At 39.9% G+C, this 17,323-nt stretch overlaps 1 protein-coding gene across 9 annotated transcripts; it reads right to left on the bottom strand.

Annotated features, from left to right (window-relative positions):
* Positions 1–117: 117 nt before the first annotated feature.
* REEP2 (receptor accessory protein 2) lies at positions 118–13,133 on the bottom strand. Of its 9 annotated transcripts, XM_085591659.1 has the most exons (10): positions 12,987–13,054; positions 12,608–12,680; positions 10,507–10,564; positions 8,566–8,642; positions 7,340–7,408; positions 7,011–7,131; positions 6,319–6,432; positions 5,823–5,970; positions 5,380–5,537; positions 3,240–3,450 (listed from the first exon to the last, which is right to left on the bottom strand). In XM_085591659.1, exons 3-10 carry the CDS (start codon positions 10,555–10,557, stop codon positions 3,376–3,378), a joined length of 813 nt encoding a protein of 270 aa, XP_085447785.1. In that variant the 5' UTR covers positions 10,558–10,564; positions 12,608–12,680; positions 12,987–13,054; the 3' UTR covers positions 3,240–3,375. The 9 variants fall into 9 exon arrangements, with proteins under 9 accessions (XP_085447784.1, XP_085447785.1, XP_085447782.1 ...); XM_085591658.1 differs by lacking the exon at positions 10,507–10,564 and having other exon boundaries at positions 118–3,450; positions 5,395–5,537; positions 12,987–13,133; XM_085591656.1 differs by lacking the exon at positions 10,507–10,564 and having other exon boundaries at positions 12,987–13,133.
* Between the last annotated feature and the right edge of the window lie 4,190 nt (positions 13,134–17,323).

The following is a 17,323-nucleotide window of genomic DNA, read 5'->3' as shown; positions in this document are numbered from 1 at the left end:
TGACAGCTGTCTTCCCTGTATTTTCACATTTCTTACCCATTATGGAGGATTACTGCCAAACAAGAGAATATTTTTCCCGTTTATGCAACAAATCATTAAGTTTCTCACACAGGAAACCAAATTTCAGAATTTTCTTTTCCAACAGTAGAACACTGACTTGTACTACTACAAAGCATGAAAGTAAAACATTTCTTTTCAAAAGGCAGTCATGGCTTCAACTTTGTATGTCATGATACAGGTATTTTAGGATAACTTTTAGGCACACGAAGTTTGACATACACATACCACCCTCTTCAGCCCTCATGTTCATTTTCTGTTACTGCACTTCTCTCTATGGCCAAGTATATTAGGAAAAGGCTCTAAACATTTACCAAACACAACAGGGTTCTACTGCTAGGTGAAAATTTAAATATTTGCTTAATTGCATGATGAAGCCCACATATGATACTGAAGAGAAACTACATTCCAGCATTTCCTGCTGAAAACACCGAACAGCAGCTGATAAAAGCATTTTATCAAAACGGCACATTCAGCATTCTCATTAACAAGAGAATTTCTATGCAAGACAGTGCATCCAATGCAGAACTTTATCTAGAAACTCACTAAGAGGTCACATGGGTGGTGGTAGATCTGCAGTGGCTTTGATCAAGCAAAGCACAATCTAGCAGTGGCATTTGTACTAGAAGAAGAAAACAGTATTCATGCTAAGACATTGGTCTTGCTCTGGGTAAGTTGTGCTGCTTGACAGCATCAGCTTCATATCACATATTAGATAGTCCCTGACTCTACTGCAGACTCCCTCTTGCAATCAAAAGCCAATTCCCCTGTATAAACAAAAGTCAGAGTAAAACTGAACCATATTTACCCAAGCTAATGACATCAAGCATCAATGTAAAAGCTACTTAGCACAGGCCCCAGCTCAGGAAGACAAAGATAAATCCAAATACCTGAACTGAATCTTCAGAAATTCTTCCTGTGCTTCAAAGCAGAAAAGCTACTACAAATAAAAGGATTCTAGAGAAGATTCTGGAAAGTCGCTCTGTGGGAACCCAGTAATCATAGACTATCAGAGTGCGAAAATCAGCACAAAGGGAGACTTGGCTTCCAAATCAAGTCCCTCACAATGATTTACATAAATAATTTGCTATGCACAATTCTAATATAAAAAAAAATCAAGAAACACAGTCATAGATATACTTGGTACATAGAGAACAATGGTTCTCTCTTGCTCAGTACAGTAAAGTCTAGGACAGCAATTCCGCACAAGTGGATCTTCCACATAACCATGAAAGATTTAATCTGTTTTCTGGAGAGAGGAATTTTCTCTGGAAACAGAAAGTATTCCTGCTTCAGGACACGCATTTGCATGTGCTAGTAAGACAAGAAGTTTGCTAATAAACTAAAAAAGAACAAAATAAGTGGGTTTTTTTAATGAAACACAGACCCAAATCAAGGATTTTCAACTGGCTTCTGGATAAGGCCTTGTGGATAATTCTGGACAAATATTTCTGACAAGATTCAAGTCTCTAACACGGACTGTAAAGTTTAAATTTTTAAGAACTACAAAAAATAGTAAACCAAACTTAATTTGCTTCCTGAAATAACTGGTCAATTCAACAGCAAACAATTTGCCACCAAGACAATGGAAAACAAGAAAAAAATTCAGTCCTAATCTTCAACTTTATAAACTTTTGAAAGGCTATTCTCTAGGACAGAGATACTTATAGAGCATTAGCAGCAGAAGTGTTTTTATACCTTGTCAACAGCAAAATATTGGGCTCTGTGAATAATTCAGTGTCATTTCAGAAATGTGACAGCAAAAGTATGGGATGCAAACACCTGTATGTAGGAGCCAGGTTCCTTTGATAACTAATTTCAGTGAAAATTAAGACCATCAAGTATTCATTCAGCCACCCATGTCTATAATGGTGCACCTTCACTATAGATCTTGATAACAAGAACCCTACTCATAAATTTTCATTGGCTCAGCTGGCATGTGTACAGAGGATCTCTCCTTAACAATGTTCAAGAGACTAGTATGGCTTGGCATTATGCAGATTTTCTCTGCAGCACTACAATTTCCCTCCCACAATACATACTCTACATTCCTTGTAGTTTTCTTTCCCAAGCGTTAAGTATTGCTTGAGTCTCGGGACACTGATAAGCTTGGCACATGTCAGACAGAAAATCTGTGCAACGGTTGCAGCAGGACACATGAAGAGGACAGATTAATCAGTATTAACCAGCACCGAGCCCTAGTGCCTGTTTTTTATCCCCCATAAATGAAATTCTGGAGTTAAAGGAACTCAACTGTTAATAAATTAACTGTTTCAGTTCTCATGTCCTAAGGATTGACTCTCCTAAAGCTGAGAGGTGAGGGCTTATGAAATTCTCACGTATGTCTTTTTTGAGACAAGATTTTCCCCAGACATCTGCTAGAATTTGTCTGAAGTGACAAGCAACACAATTACATGAGTTTGACCACTAAATGCAAAGCGAGTATGCTTGCCATGACCTGCATGAGACCTACGGCATGGGACTCATCTCATTCTATGCTCTCATAGGAGTCAAAGTGAGCTTAGGACCTGAAATAAAATTCAAGCAGTTTCAAAAAGAGCCAAAATTTTAAGAGACGCCAAACTTTCCTTCTCAACAGTAACTCCTACCTACTCCATCATATAATGTGCATGTAATAGCACATTTCCTTAATTAGTTTCTTATTATCTCCCTTCCAGAAAAAATTATCACCTTCCAGAAAAAATCAAATACAAAACCAATCTCTTCATCTTCCAGTATGAGTAGTGGGAGTCTAGCATTAGCCCCCCCATGAGCCAGTCCTTTATGTTCAAAAGCACTCAGCATACATCACTTCAGTTACTTTCTCAAAGGTGATGGACATATCAGGTACGGTCCATTCTTAAGGAATACAACTCATGGTGGGCACTTCTTAACAACACACAGCTGCAGAAGAATACACAGAGCAAGATAAGATATTTTAGAGAGCCACCCACCCTGTGGAACTCCAGTGCCTAGTATTTTTCCAGCTTCTGTGCAATGGATGTCTCCAACCCTAGTCAGTTTTCCCAGCAAAGATTCTCAACTAGAGTTATACAGTGGGAATTCCAAAGCAACTGGCTATGTACAGACATATCAGCATTCCCTCCAACAGAGAGATGAAAAGGAGAAAATTCCTGAGGATTTGTATCCTCTACTCTGCTTTCTGAATCCAAGCCTCCCCCTTGCCTTGGAATGAGCTCTGTAAAGCAGTATCGGTTATGTACAAGAATCTCAGCTCCCTTCCTTTGGAGAGTTTCCCCATAAAAGCGAAAGGCAAATCCCAGGACAGAGACAGGTGCTGCGGTGGGGGAGGTCGCCTTAGGATGACTCGCCAGAAGCAAGAGAGCCAGCAGCTTTCTTCTTAGGGCGGGCTTTTACACTTCTTACCGGAAGCTGAGAAGAAATAAAAAGAGGCATCTTAGGCTAGTTTATTTTAACATCTAAATGTGTAACAGAAAGATGCATGAATGCAGAGTGAAAACAGGACAAAACAACTACAACATGACCCTATTAATGCCATCTATTGTCTCAAAAGGATATTTAACCATTCTTTTTATTTTGCCAATAAACAAATCACTCAACATATCCATAAAATAGCAACCAGGAAAAGGCATTCTAAAACAAGGTATGTACAGTAGTAAAATCAAAGCCAGCTGTCCAAACAAAAGGTTAAACAGAGATATTTCTGACTGGTAACATTCACATAACATTTCACTCTTCTAACTTTTCTGCTTCCTAACTTCCATCACCAGTGCAGTTCTCTGAAAGCTGTAGAAACACCGTGAACTAATTTGCATGCTTTACTTTGGTGTCTTTCCTTCTAGATATTGGTAAGAAGAGCAAATTTATTAATCCATGATGCATTCAGCCCTGGCTGGCAATTTCAGAGATCTCAAAGACCTCCTACAAGTCCGCCATCCGAGGCAAAGATCCAACAATCTGAGCATAAATGCCAGTACACCTGCAAAGGGCTTTATCAGTACTTCTGTATTCAGAAGAAACAGCATAGAAGAGTTCTTTCTGTCTTTTTACAATTTCACTTTGAGAAGTGCTCACTAGGAAGCTTCCACTCAAAATTTAAGCCTCTTGTTTCCCTGCTCCTGCCTAATACAGAAGACAAGAAAGAAGAGGGGTCAACTCAGAAATAAGCCATAGAAAGATCCTAGTTAAATTAAAATGCATCTTTGGACACAGCTATCCATTCTTGAAGAAAATCAAAAGCCACCTGGACCTGGTCCTGGGAACTGGGTCTACATGAGCATTAGGTTTGAACCAGGTGAATTCAAGAAACCCCTCCAACCTCAATTATTCTGTGATTTTTTTTTTACAAGGAGCACTTAAGCACATGCAAAGGTTGCCCATACTCTGTAAAACCAAGTTAACAGTACAACTTAAAATCATGCCCTTAGCAATTACTTTCCTTCAGACTGTTTCATATTTAGCCTGACTAGCTTGACAATATGAGTCAGTTAAATAGCATTCTTTATCTTAGATAAAAATAATAACATTAGAAGTCCAAGTTGAATCAAGCAAATAGGACCCCAACTTCATAAAAAGGGAGAAGCATTTTATCATGTACAAATCAAACCATAAGAAACACTCAAGCAAGCATGAAGATCTGGAAAGCAGCACCTCAAAAAGAATTTTCTATAAAACACAACTGAAAACACCTGAAAAAAAAATTGCTAAGCTCAAGTGATTCTTGGACACAGCTGCATTTACTTTTCTGTATAGTTTATTTTAATAATAAGAACTCAGGCATCTCATGTCCCATCTGAATGAATGGCTGTAAATAGCTTGGATCATCACATTAACTTAAGGAAACAACTGAACAATCATTAGTTACTCAAACTTTGAAAAAAAATTCCAGGAATGGGGTAGGTGGGGACTGGTGTAATTTCCCATACCTAATGTGTAAAAGTCAAGGGAGGCCTAAGAGGGTACACAACTGCTGCATTTAGATTAAGAGAAAGTGGCTGTCCCAGGGATAAATGTCACTATTATGTATTCAGACTGTAGTAGAAAGGAGAGAGGATATTGTCTAGAAAACACATTAAAAATATCTAATGCTCCACCCTTCAATACAAAACCCAAATGAAAGAAAAGCTGGGTTCTGGCTTATGACGGAGGCTTACAGGCATGATAAAAATGTAAAAGCTAGAGACAAGTAGACAACAAGTCCTCTGATGTAGGATTCAACTAGAAAAGACAGTCCAACAAAATTTATATATACAACTTCTAAATGCTGAGACTATAAAGCTAGAGCCTTGCAACCAAGCTCACAAATCAATGTCAGTGCTGGAAATTATCTATACAACTCACTTCAGCTTTCATCACCTTTTTAGGAGTTTTGAGACTCTGGGTACGTTTAGGAAGTTTGTCTCCTGCATCTTCATCTGATGGGTCTGTTCTGGTATCTGATGGGGTTCCATTAGACCGATGTGCCACACTGCTCTCCTCTCCTGAGGAGTAACAGGAAGCTAAGGAACAAGAGCAGAAGTTTTAGCAAATGCTTTTAAAGAATCTCATGAGGCTTAAAATGGCCCATCCTCAAGGAACACATACATAACAGAGAGACCATCCTGAATAATGATTATGGGATAAATACAGAGATGTACATTAAATGAAAAGGCTCTAGGGAAGACAATGCAACTTCTCCCAGATAATTTACAATCTTGTACTCCTTTCTGCGACCCAAGGCTCAGGGAAGCTCTCCTGGCTCATCATCAGAGGTCTCATACAATGGCCCAGCAGGTGGTCTGTACCTGAGTCTTCAATAGTTTCCAGAAGACTTGCACCAGAGGGGTGCAGCTGTGGATCACGGCTTCGCATATGCACAGTATCTTCATCTCGAATCATAGTGAGATCCTGCATGCTGAAACTTCGAAGCTTCTCAGACAGAACTCCCTGGCCCTAAGAGGACATAAAATTAGGGTGAAAGGCACCTCACCAAGATCATCTCACATGGAATCATTCATTCAGAAGAAGAGCAAAGGTGCCCTATCCCCCACTAGGGTACTCTGACAAAAACAGAGAAGGGAAAACAACAAGCAAGAGGTTAAGGCAAAATCCACTCCGCTCCCCCTCTACTTTTTCTACGTCAAAGGATAGGATTAACTGCAGGGCAAACTGGAAGGAAGGAAAAGTACATGTCTGCCAAACAAGTACTAGTATCCCTAACAGACCCACAGCACTTAACTGCCGGTACACAAAAATAAACTGCTGAAGAATTAATGAATGTTACAGAAGGCATTGCATTACCTTTGCAGCTGCAGTAACTGCTGCATTGGCAGCAAGGTTTAACCCTCTCTTGCCAACTCGCATCATGGTTTCGTAGCTCTTGTCACAAGCCTGAGTAATGTATTCATCAATTTCCTAGGAATGCAACATGGAACATGGCATTTAGTTGCTCTTATAAACGTGATCAAAGTTTCCCCATCATCACCCTTAAAAACACAAAGCTCATCTGGATATTCTTTCTTTCAAGGCTACTATCATCAGATGTCATTGATCATGTAACTTGAGTTTCTCTGCTAATTACAGAAAGCATGTAAATGCAGCTTTAAAATACCGTATGCTATTTCCAAATTATAACAACTGAAACAAAGCAGTTGCTTATACCAACAAAGTGAAAAAACAGACTGGCTACAAAACATGCTCCTCCTATTGTGATTGAAAAGGCTTAACTACTGACACGTGACTGTAAGGGCTCATGACATGGCTCATGTACTGGGTTAGCCAAACATGCTTTCTAAGCATTAGGCAAACTATTGGCTATACTGCAATCTTCAGTAAGCTGCAGTATGACATCACTGTCGGACACACAATCACTCTACATTCACTAAGGTCAGCACAAGCAAGATTCACTGATTTCAATTTTTATTGTGGCATAACTGAATTAGAAATCAGTCAGTTCCCAGACAGGTCAGTATCTTACAACAACAAGGAAGTACCTTCTCCTTATTGGAAAGCGTTGGGTGCACAAACTTCCTGTAGAGGACACTGGAGCCCTTGGTGTAAGGGGAGAGCAGCCAAATCACAAATGCGATTTTCAGCTCGAAATAAAAGGGAAACCTGAGAGAAAGAGGAAAGAAAAAAAAAAAAAAGAAGAAAGGAGAGAAAGATGGAGAACTGGAATCAAGATCAGCACAGAGACAGATGGAGATAACTAGCAGAAAGCAGCACAGGCAGAAAGAATGTAGGCAAGGTAAAGGCTCAGAAACAAGAGAATCAATTATTCAGGTCGGAAAAGGAGAACCCTTTTTAGAATCCTAGGACATACCTTCTTCGAGTATCATTTAGTCTTTCATCCATAGCCATGAAAACTCCATAAACAGGGCATCTCTCAGCCCTGCAAACACACCAAATTACAATCTGATAGCTACTCTCATAATTTTGAAGTTTCTTCAGACAGCACCCACTGGATGTTAATATTACATTAGTTTCACTTCTCAATTTCCAAAATTTTCAACTATGTACCTCAATAATGTCACATTCCTGCTAAAGCTGACGGCTGTTTCTGAAACTTCCAACAGGTACTCCTCAGACAAGACAAAAAAGCGAGGCCAGTGTAAATGAAAAAGAGCAGGCAGAAGGTATGCCTGTCCTCTCTAACCCTTAACTAATAAAGTCTGTAAATATACAGCAGCAGAGATTGAAACAAGTAAATGCAAATTCTCTACTGACTCAGTAGGAAGAAACTTCTGAAGTTTTCAGAAGTCCTTTATGTGAATAAGCTGAAGTGCTTATACTGTTTCGATCTTTGTCTGCTTTTCAGATTTTATGCAGATAGAAACAAAGCTGCTGAGCACTTTGGTAAGGCATGTATAGTACCTCATGACTCTTCAGAAGATGAAACTCTTGACTAACATTGTTTCAGAGATGTATGCCAAGGTCAAATACTAAAGCAACAAGGCAACTGAAGATACCCTGTTTCAAAGGTTCAGTTGTGAAGCCCTGTAACAATGAATTGTAATTCCCAAGCACGACACAGAACACTGAATGGAGTATGAATCTGCTTCCTTCTATTACAGCCTGTCCCACCCTTCCTAGTGAAAGTGAAGTTCATCATGCAAACCACTCACAGCACCAAATGCATGTGATCTGTTCTTCCACATAAAAAGCAAAACAGCTCCCTTCCTTCTACCATTTTAAGGTGTCTCTTAGACTATCATTTTTCAAACTGTACCACACTAACAGCTTCTCAACAATATTTCAAGTTATGAAAGGATGAAGTGCCTTTTACAGATATTGTGCATTTATCCTAACTTTGCAAGCAAAGGAGTTGAAACAGCTAAGATGGCAGCCACTACACACAGTATCTAGAAACCTGCTAACTCTTCACAGGGATTGAAAACTCATAAAGGAGACACAGTTTATTTCCTCAGCATTCTAACACTTCTCCTATCTGCTTAAAAAAGGCAAAAAACCAAAACAAAACACAGCAATAACAAAAAAAAAAACCCAAAAAAACCAAAAAAAACCACAATGTGCCACTAAGGAACTCACCAAGAAAGAATAATGTCTGTGAGTGTTTCTGCAGTGGTGAAAAAGGCAAACACAATCCAGTACATCATCCACTTCACCTGCAAAAGAGCAGTCACTCAATGGACATACATCAGAACCCAGAAAAAAAGGGAAAAGGTCTTCTCAGTATAAATTACTCATCTCCACACATTAAGACAGATTCAAAAAGAAGGCATATATAATCTGTAATGGACACATACTAAATGGTACATTTTGGTCTGAGAAAACATGTAGGATTACTGTGTTCTAAATAAACACATACAGATACATTGATGAATGCATGCCCTGGAGCAACATTATGGTGCAACAGCGTTAAGGTCCCAAATGACCTATCCAAAAGGATTTATCCATTCACTTTAAGAAGTTACACTCTTCCTTATATCGTGAATGCTATAAAAAATATATATACACGCACATATGCAAAAGTTTAAGTTTCAGCTGCAGTCCTTTATTTTCCTGATGTACATTTTTTCCTTAGGAAAAAAGAAAAACAGCAAGCCAAGAAACATATTATTTTGTGCTAACTCATTAGTAAGCATTCTTTGCCTTAATCATTACTCCCAGAAATCACACAAGCAATTAATTATTCTTTTTAAATAAAGGCTCATTGAGAGAGGTAAAAAAAGCAAAGAACATGCCACATCAACCTAATCATCTTCTTGTTTAAGGTTTAGAGTAGATGTATGTATTATTATGACACATTTGGATGCCTTTTATCTATCGCTCTACTTCCTCATACTCTTACCTGGGGCAGTATTTCTTTCAAGGCACAAAATAATTCCTCTGTAACAAACACAGATGCACACTTCTGTTCTGATAACTGGTTTCTCAGCTACAAGCTAAGAATTCATTCAGCTTACTCCTCAAGAGGAGTCAGCTGAATTATAAGGGAAATTGCTAGTTTTCTATCCTGTTGAGAATTTAAAAAGAATGTAAGTAGAAAATAAATGAAGAGGACATTTTAATTAAAAGCAATTTAACACTCTTAGTGTCATCAAGAATGGGAAAAAAGAACTAAACTGAATCAAGGAAATGACACCTATTAAATCCATACATTAATCAATCTATTAAAATTACATGAACAATTATGTTCATATAATAATGACATGTTGACAATCCTTGTTACAGCAAATACTATAAAAACGGGTATTTCCTCAACCTTGCATGTGTTGGAAAACTTGGTGGTTTGCTCTTGAAAGACCCTCCACAAGGTTCTTATAAAAGAAAATTAATCTGCCTTCAGCTGCTCTAACACAGCGACTGGTTTAGAAGATAATGGTTAGTAATCCAAATTATTTCCACTTCACTCCAAACTCTCTCTTTCACAACAGAAAACAGCAAAAACTTGTATGGCTCTCTCCTGCCTTTTTTTTTTTTCTTGTATCATCAGTTTGGACAAGACTAGGTGTTGTTCAGCTGATCTAAAGCAAGTTTTCAAAAAGAATGATTAAGTCCTTGGTGCAGCAACATGAATCAGCTCTTGTACGAAGAAGTGTATGAATAACGATAAATCTAAGTTTGCAAAAAGGGATCCAAAAGAGTGAGAGAGTTCAGAAAACCTATGCATCAGTAAATCTTACTTCAGCATTAGGCAAAATGAAGGCAATAGTAATAAAAGCAATTAGCAAATAACTACATATATGGAACAAAATGAAGATTAAGGGTTTTTTCCAGAAAAAAAAATTCACCAAGTGTAGCAGAACTCTTAGGTTTCCCTAAGACTGTGCTAGCTAGAGTGCTATCCTTACAGGGCAAGGGTATATGAAGTTCCTAAATAGTTTCTAACAGGTCTATACAAACACTTAAAGAAACAAAATTATCAGGGATAAAAATGAAGGGACTATTGAGGATTAACATTTGGTTAAAAAAAAAGGAAACAAAGGATAAAAGTAAATGGCCACTTTTCACAATGAGGAAAGTTACCAGTGGAATCCCACAGGAATCAGTGTTGAGATCTGTGCTGCTCATCTTCATGAAACATCTGGAAAAGGTTGTGAATAGTAAGATGATCAACTGTTCAGAAGATACTTTTCTATGCAAGAGATTAGGTAGGACTTGATGAAAGAATTCAAAAAAGGATCCTGACTGATCTCTGGCTGACATTTTGTCTCTAAATGGGATTAAATACCAAGTAATGAACTTACAGTGTCTGCTTTTTCTTGGTGAAAACTATTGTATTTACGTATATTAGTAGATGTCACTCAAAAGGGGTCACTGTAGGCAGCCTTAGTGTAAGCTTAGTGCTTATTTTTCACTCTGCTAACAGAATACTTGGGAGTATAAACTGAGAACAGAAAACATTTTTTTGTTACTGTTTAAATAAACTTCACGTTCACATCTTTGATATTGGACACAGGTCTCTTGTCTCTGTCTCCTTCTGGCACCCTTCAACCTATGCTCTAAAGCCAAAGAAAAAAAAGAAGCATGGCTCCTGAACAAACTAGAAGGATCCTACTGTTAGTTTCAGAAGTCCCTGCAGATGTCCAAAAGCTTAAAGAGCAGAAAGCAGATGGGAAGAAGCCCTGTTTTTTTTCTTATGACAGATTGTACAAACACCTTACAAAACTGTGTGTTGAATGAGGCTGCATTTTTTTTTTTTTCAATTCACTAAAAGGAGTCAGGAGTTATTTGCTGCTCACCCTGATGATGACCAGCTTCAGGTACATATATAGTCTCCCTAACTTGCACCAAGAACCTAAATGAATTCAGCAAATGCAAAAGCATAACTGAAATACAGACTTGACCAACGCTGAAGATGACATGTAAAAAGAAAGAAATTGCTTTTAGGACAATCTGAGTTACTAGAAGTAGTTCACCACAACTGCTCAAAGATTTATCCTGATTTTTTTTTTCATGGTAGTATAGAACAGTAAATTTGCACTGTACTCTGATGCCACTGACAAACTGTTTGTGGTAGCTTTGTCTGTGTCAAGTCAAGCTTCAATACACCATTTTAGCACTAATAGACCTCTAAGACCTTTCTCTACCAACAAACCCTAACCAATGTTGGTTCTTAAGCACTATGAGCAAGCAGTAGTACATAAAAGAGCTAGATTTGAAAATGGGCAGTACAGCATTCAAGTTTTCTGCTGACTTTCCACATGAAGAACAGTTTGAACAGATATATTGCCCCTTCTGCTGTTTTCTCCTGGTTTTCCACTTGTGTTGAGAAGGAAGAAGCGCTTCAAATGTAAGTGAATTAGACAGATGGCAGTCCAGCATCTAACTGCTTATTTCTGATGCAGTCCTCTCAAAGCAAAATAATTAATATGTAAGTTTTAGCAGTTCAAATACATTTTCTTGAACTGCTTTGCTGCAGCAATCCAGACTAACTACTTCAGGAAACCTATACCATTGAATCGCTAAACAAAACCCAAAAATTAATGCAAACAAAACCCAAAAATTAATGCCATGCTTTTCCACATCATAGGTCTTGTCTCAACTGATCCACTTAGAACATCACTTCTGTAAGAAGGCAACACACTACCTTACAAAAAACTCTGGTATTTTAAATATGGTAATTGCAGCAACGGTGTGGACAGCGAGAGGGAAACAGTTCCAGAAAGAAAGGAGAATGAGGTTTTGACCAATATAAAACACTGACTGCAAGCAAAGTTGATAGGAAGCCACAAACCAAGCAGGATTATTCAACCCTTTGGAAGAAAACAAAAGTAGCACTGAAAAAGCAGTAAATGACAAAAAGTAAGGATAAAGTTACAAGAAAGAGCTTGTTCTGGAGTTTCATATGCTTCCAGACTGCAGTGTTTCCCCCACTTTGCCTTCCTCACTCAGCATCTCCTGAGAAAATACAGCCCACATTTACGGGTTGAAACCTCCCATTTCAGTAAGCACCCATCCTTGGCAGCTTTTCCAGAGACGACTGGAGCTGCTGCTCGGGCGGCCTGGCTGACCCGAGCCCCTTGCCGAGCCAGAGTGCCATCGTCCCGGGGGCAGGCCGGGGGCTTGCGAGGCGGCCGCGAAGGACGAGGCGGGCGCTGCGTCGGCACAGCGAGCCCGTACTCACATATTCCTTTACGTTTTTCGTCTTCACGGCCTTGTAGGAGGAGTACGCGGGGTAGAGGGTGCCGAAAATCAGCCTACAAGAAGAACAGATCCCTCAGCGCCTTGCGACGCCCCGCACCGTCCCCGGCCGCAGAGGCGGGCGCTCCCCCCGGGATGCCGGTGCCGGCGTGATGCCGGTCTCCGGGCGGGGCTCAGCACCGCGGCACCGCCCTGGGCCGCAGCAGCCCGCGCCAACCCGCCCGCCTGCGGCCGCAGCCGACCCTGCCCGGGCGTGGGGCCCCACGGGGCAGCACTGACTCCACCGGCAGAGCCCCGCTCTGCGCCGCGGCCCCCGAGGGACCACCGGGGAAGGGCCCCGCGCCCCGGCCGCACGCACTCACACCACGAGGCGGGAGATTATCCAGGAGACCATGTCGGCACCGGGTGCGGCTCAGGGCCGAGCAGCGGCGAGAGGCGGCTCTTACAGGGCAGGTTCCTGCAGCAAGCGCAGCTCCGCCCCGCGTGCTCGCATGGGAGGAGCCGACGCGGCGGAGGGAGGGGCCGCAAGGCCCCGAGCATCCCAGCCGCGCTGCGGAGCCCCGCGAGTCGCGCTGCTCGGCCCCGCGGGGGGAAAGCCCCACGTCCCCCCGCACCGAGTCAGGAGGTGCGGCGAGAAGCCGGGAACGGAGCCGCGCCAGCGGAACGGCAGCAGCGAAGTAGACAAGTGGCGTTGCTGGAACGATGGCAGAGAAGCAACATGCGCAATGTGAGGAAAATTACAGGAGAGTGCTGAATTGAGGTCACTGGCACTTGGGAGGAGAGAGTAAGAGAGACCACAGAAAAAGCCACCTTCCCTCCAGTTGCCTCCTCCAGAGAAATCAAGGCAACATCTATTACATGCTGCAAACAGGGTAGTTAAGTGTAAAAGCGTTTCAGAGTTCCACCATTCCGAGTTTCACCCAAAACAAAACTCAACTAGCTGATACTGACATTTGCGTTATCAAACCAGAAGAATAAAGGCTGTTACTTCTAGTTTCCAGGTAATTTCAGTGTTGCCAGATACTCTTTCTCGAAAGCTGAGAAGTCTAGGATTCCTTTGTTAACTACAGAAACAAGGCTGAACTGTATACGTGTGAGGATATCCTTAATGCAGGGTGGGAAATGTGTATAAATGTGTATACTTAAGCATACTGGAGTACCGGAAACTGTTGTATTTTAACAGCTCACCAAGGAATACTGTTAAAAGAATCTTCTTCCTCAGTCAATGCCAGAGTTCATTACTGGGTACCTGGAAGCCTGTATGTATATTACAGTCAAGGATTGATTAGGCCCTGTACACAGATCTCTGAATCACACTGAGATAATCATTACATAAGTTGGTTTTTAATGAAAAAAAAAAATCGTTGCTAGAAATATACCATGCTTCTTCAGCTAACAAAAAACCAAAACCAAAACAAAAAACCGAATCAAAAAAACCCAAAAAGAACTCAACCAACCAAACCCCAAACCTCAACCAAACAAACCCCAAAAAACCCCCACAAAAAAACCCACCACTAAAAACCAGAAAAAAATAAACCCCACCCTCCCCTCCCCCCCCACAAAAAAAAAAAAAAAAAATCCCACAAAAATCCCAACCAACCAACCAAAACAAAACCCGAAGGAAGGCACTATGGCAAAGTCTCATTAGTTGCCGATAGTTGCTGAAGAGCGTTTATGAAAAGGAATGAGACCAAGGAAAGAGTCAGAACAAAAGCAAAGAACTGTTTGGGAAGAATTTTCTCACGAATGCATGAAGTTCAGTGTAATGAGCAATGATGACAAATACAAAACATTGACAACTTCCCATTACATGCAAGAGATGAAAACACAAATGTCTCTACAGACCATGACAAAGAACATTTTGTCACAGTCTGCTTTTGGATATGAATGGCCACAAAATTATTACATAAGGGACTGCACAATTTACACCACTGATGGCATAACTGACCTACTAATAGGATAAAAGGAATCTGCTTTCACCACCAAATAACACGCAAAACCTTCAATAAAATGACTACATTTCTGACTGCATCAGTTTCCTATCAGTGACCAACGCAGCAACAGGTCTGTTCCTTGAGTAGTTTGCTCATGCTTGGGTGAGTGGGAGAAACAAACAGAAGAGGGAAAATGCAGAGATCTGGTGAGTAACACATATGACAGTGTGAGAGCTAAATACTTGCAGCATGGGTAAGTTAACACCTAAATAAAATGTGCCTTAGTGTTTTAAGCTATTTAATGTGCCAAGGGGCAGTATGAAAATCTACAGTGCATTAGACAGAAATGGTGGTAAAAACAACAGAATCTCAACATCAGTAGAGAAGGTAGTAAATGTAGTGCCAGCTCACTGTTAAATAGGATTTTAAGCTTTAGAACAACTTCAGAGAAGGTATTTTAAGTTAGCGATTTACATTTAGCAGTAAGTTGTTCAATTTTTTTCCATATCATAAATAAAAATGACAGATTAATTAATTAACTTACCTTTCCACAAGAAGAAACTACTGGTAGTTTAAAGGGCTATTTTTGCAACAAAAGTCAGCTGCAGGTTAAGTGAAAATTAAAGTATTTATTAGTATTTTTTAATCAAGTTATTAGTAATATAGTATAATGCTGTGTAATTAAGACCTACCCAGGAAAGCAATTCATCACTCATTTTCAAATTAAGGCTGTATGGGTTTTTTTGCAGTTATGCTACTGCTGAAACAACTCATGATAAACCTGTGTTCTACAAATAATCCAAATAGGTCACCAAATATCTATCAATCTGCTGTGGCTAGACAATAAAGCATGGAAATCAAACAAGCTGTTCCTCAAATAGAGCAGCTTAAGCAAAGCTACAGTGAGAAAAAAGCCAGGTCAGATTCAGAGACCCTGCTGAAGCTGAGGTTCAGGCAGAAGCTGCTATGTTGAAGAAGGAACAGCAATTCATCAGGGCTCAAAAATATAGGATGCCCTCTGGAAAAGTTTAACAGACTAAATATGGGTCTTAAGAATACAGGTGAAGTGGAAGAGCACAATGGGAACCCTCTCTGAAGCACAAAAGTGCAGATTGTAGTGGAAGAGTATCAAAAGGTGAAAGAAGTAAGGGAAACAGAAGAAGTGCAAGCAGACAGCCAAAAATGACACTGTAATTGTTCTGAGAACATTTCTTTAACAGTTTTGTGACTGAAAGCTATTCACTTAGAAGATACCTTCCTAGAGGAAGCAGCTGTATTTTGTTCAGCTCTTTGTATCCAGCTCTTGCAACTTACATTACCATTTTCCTAATAGACTATATACAGGCAGAGATAAATAAAAAGCTCATGCACGGCAGGGGAATGAGGGAGATAAGAGAGAAAAGTAAGATGATTTCTGCCTGGTTATTTTTCAAATGTCTGGTTGGAATGTGCAGTTCTTTTTCCAAAGCTGAGAATAGGAATCTTTAAGACACTGCCAATTGAGAGGAAAGAAGCTGTGGGCTGATTTTAGATTCTGAGTTGCACTGGAAAATAGTAACCACAAGCAGGCATTGGCATGCATACCAGCTATCGGGGTAAGTTTGGGGAAACACTGAAGTTGAAAATCAGAAGGTAAGATTCCAGTAACCAGAACTGGGAAGATGTATTGTCAACAGCTCCTTCTATGCTATGCTTCACTCACATGCTGTGTAGTTTCACAATCATTTTCCACTGGATCAATGCTTACAAGGTGTGGTTGAGGCATGCATAAATCACTTAGTGTGTCATACACCTCAACCAGTATCTCAACTGTAGAAGCTCAGAGCTATCAAAGGGCTATCAGGAGTGAAGAAGAAGGAAATTATACATACAGGGGAGCAATAGTTTTAAATAATATCCATGCCTCAAAACTTTTTTAATCTTATTTGGATTGTAAATTCAAGTTACTGCTTAGCATCTAACTTCACTGTTGCAATTCTGATTCCACATCCTCAGGTTTTACAAAAGGCCATCTAAGAATCTTCACAGAAATGGTACATAGAACATAACTTTAGATGTATTAGGTACTTATTTTTTTCCTATATTTATGTTGTCTGGTACAGTTGCATCAGAGTAAAGATTTAGGTTTTGTAAAATTAAACTTTGAATGCTGTTACATTTTTATTCAGTATCAAGAAAAGGAAGTTTTTTGGTTGAAAAGAAGTGAAATCTTCAGACTGGGGACATTACACCTTTACATGGCTGAGTACACACCAATCTTCAGTATTGTGAATGCAATCTAAATTCACTTGGGCAGGCCAACAGCCATATATTCCTGAATTCTTGCTTCATCTTGTCTGTAGTTACACAGCACATTGGCTAAAAGACATCAGAGTTTAAAGCCCGTATTCAAAAATGGTGCTGCCCACTGTCTCATGCACCTCCATTTAGTAACGGCAAGAGAGCATTAGGTAGAACAAGTGTGATGACTACAGCAAATTATATTAAGTCATGTAACTCAAGTTTTTGTTCTCCCTCTGCTAAAACCCCTAAGATTTATGATGTCTGTTTTAATCTGTTTACATTCTATGTAACATACCAGCTGCCCATTAAAATCTTGATCTAGAAAATACAGTGGTAAAAACTACTGATTATATATCTTAAGTCAATTTTATAACCACTTTGGCTGGCTACTTGTGGTATAAGCTCTGTATGTCAGAACAATTTGATGATCTTTAAGACATCTTCCAACATAGGCCATTTTATGATTCTATGGTATTTCTTAA

The sequence above is a fragment of the Lonchura striata genome, chromosome 13 (assembly GCF_050655825.1).
Source record: "Lonchura striata isolate lonStrDom1 chromosome 13, ASM5065582v1, whole genome shotgun sequence".
NCBI lineage: Eukaryota > Metazoa > Chordata > Aves > Passeriformes > Estrildidae > Lonchura > Lonchura striata.
This window is presented reverse-complemented; position numbering and strand designations above follow the sequence as displayed.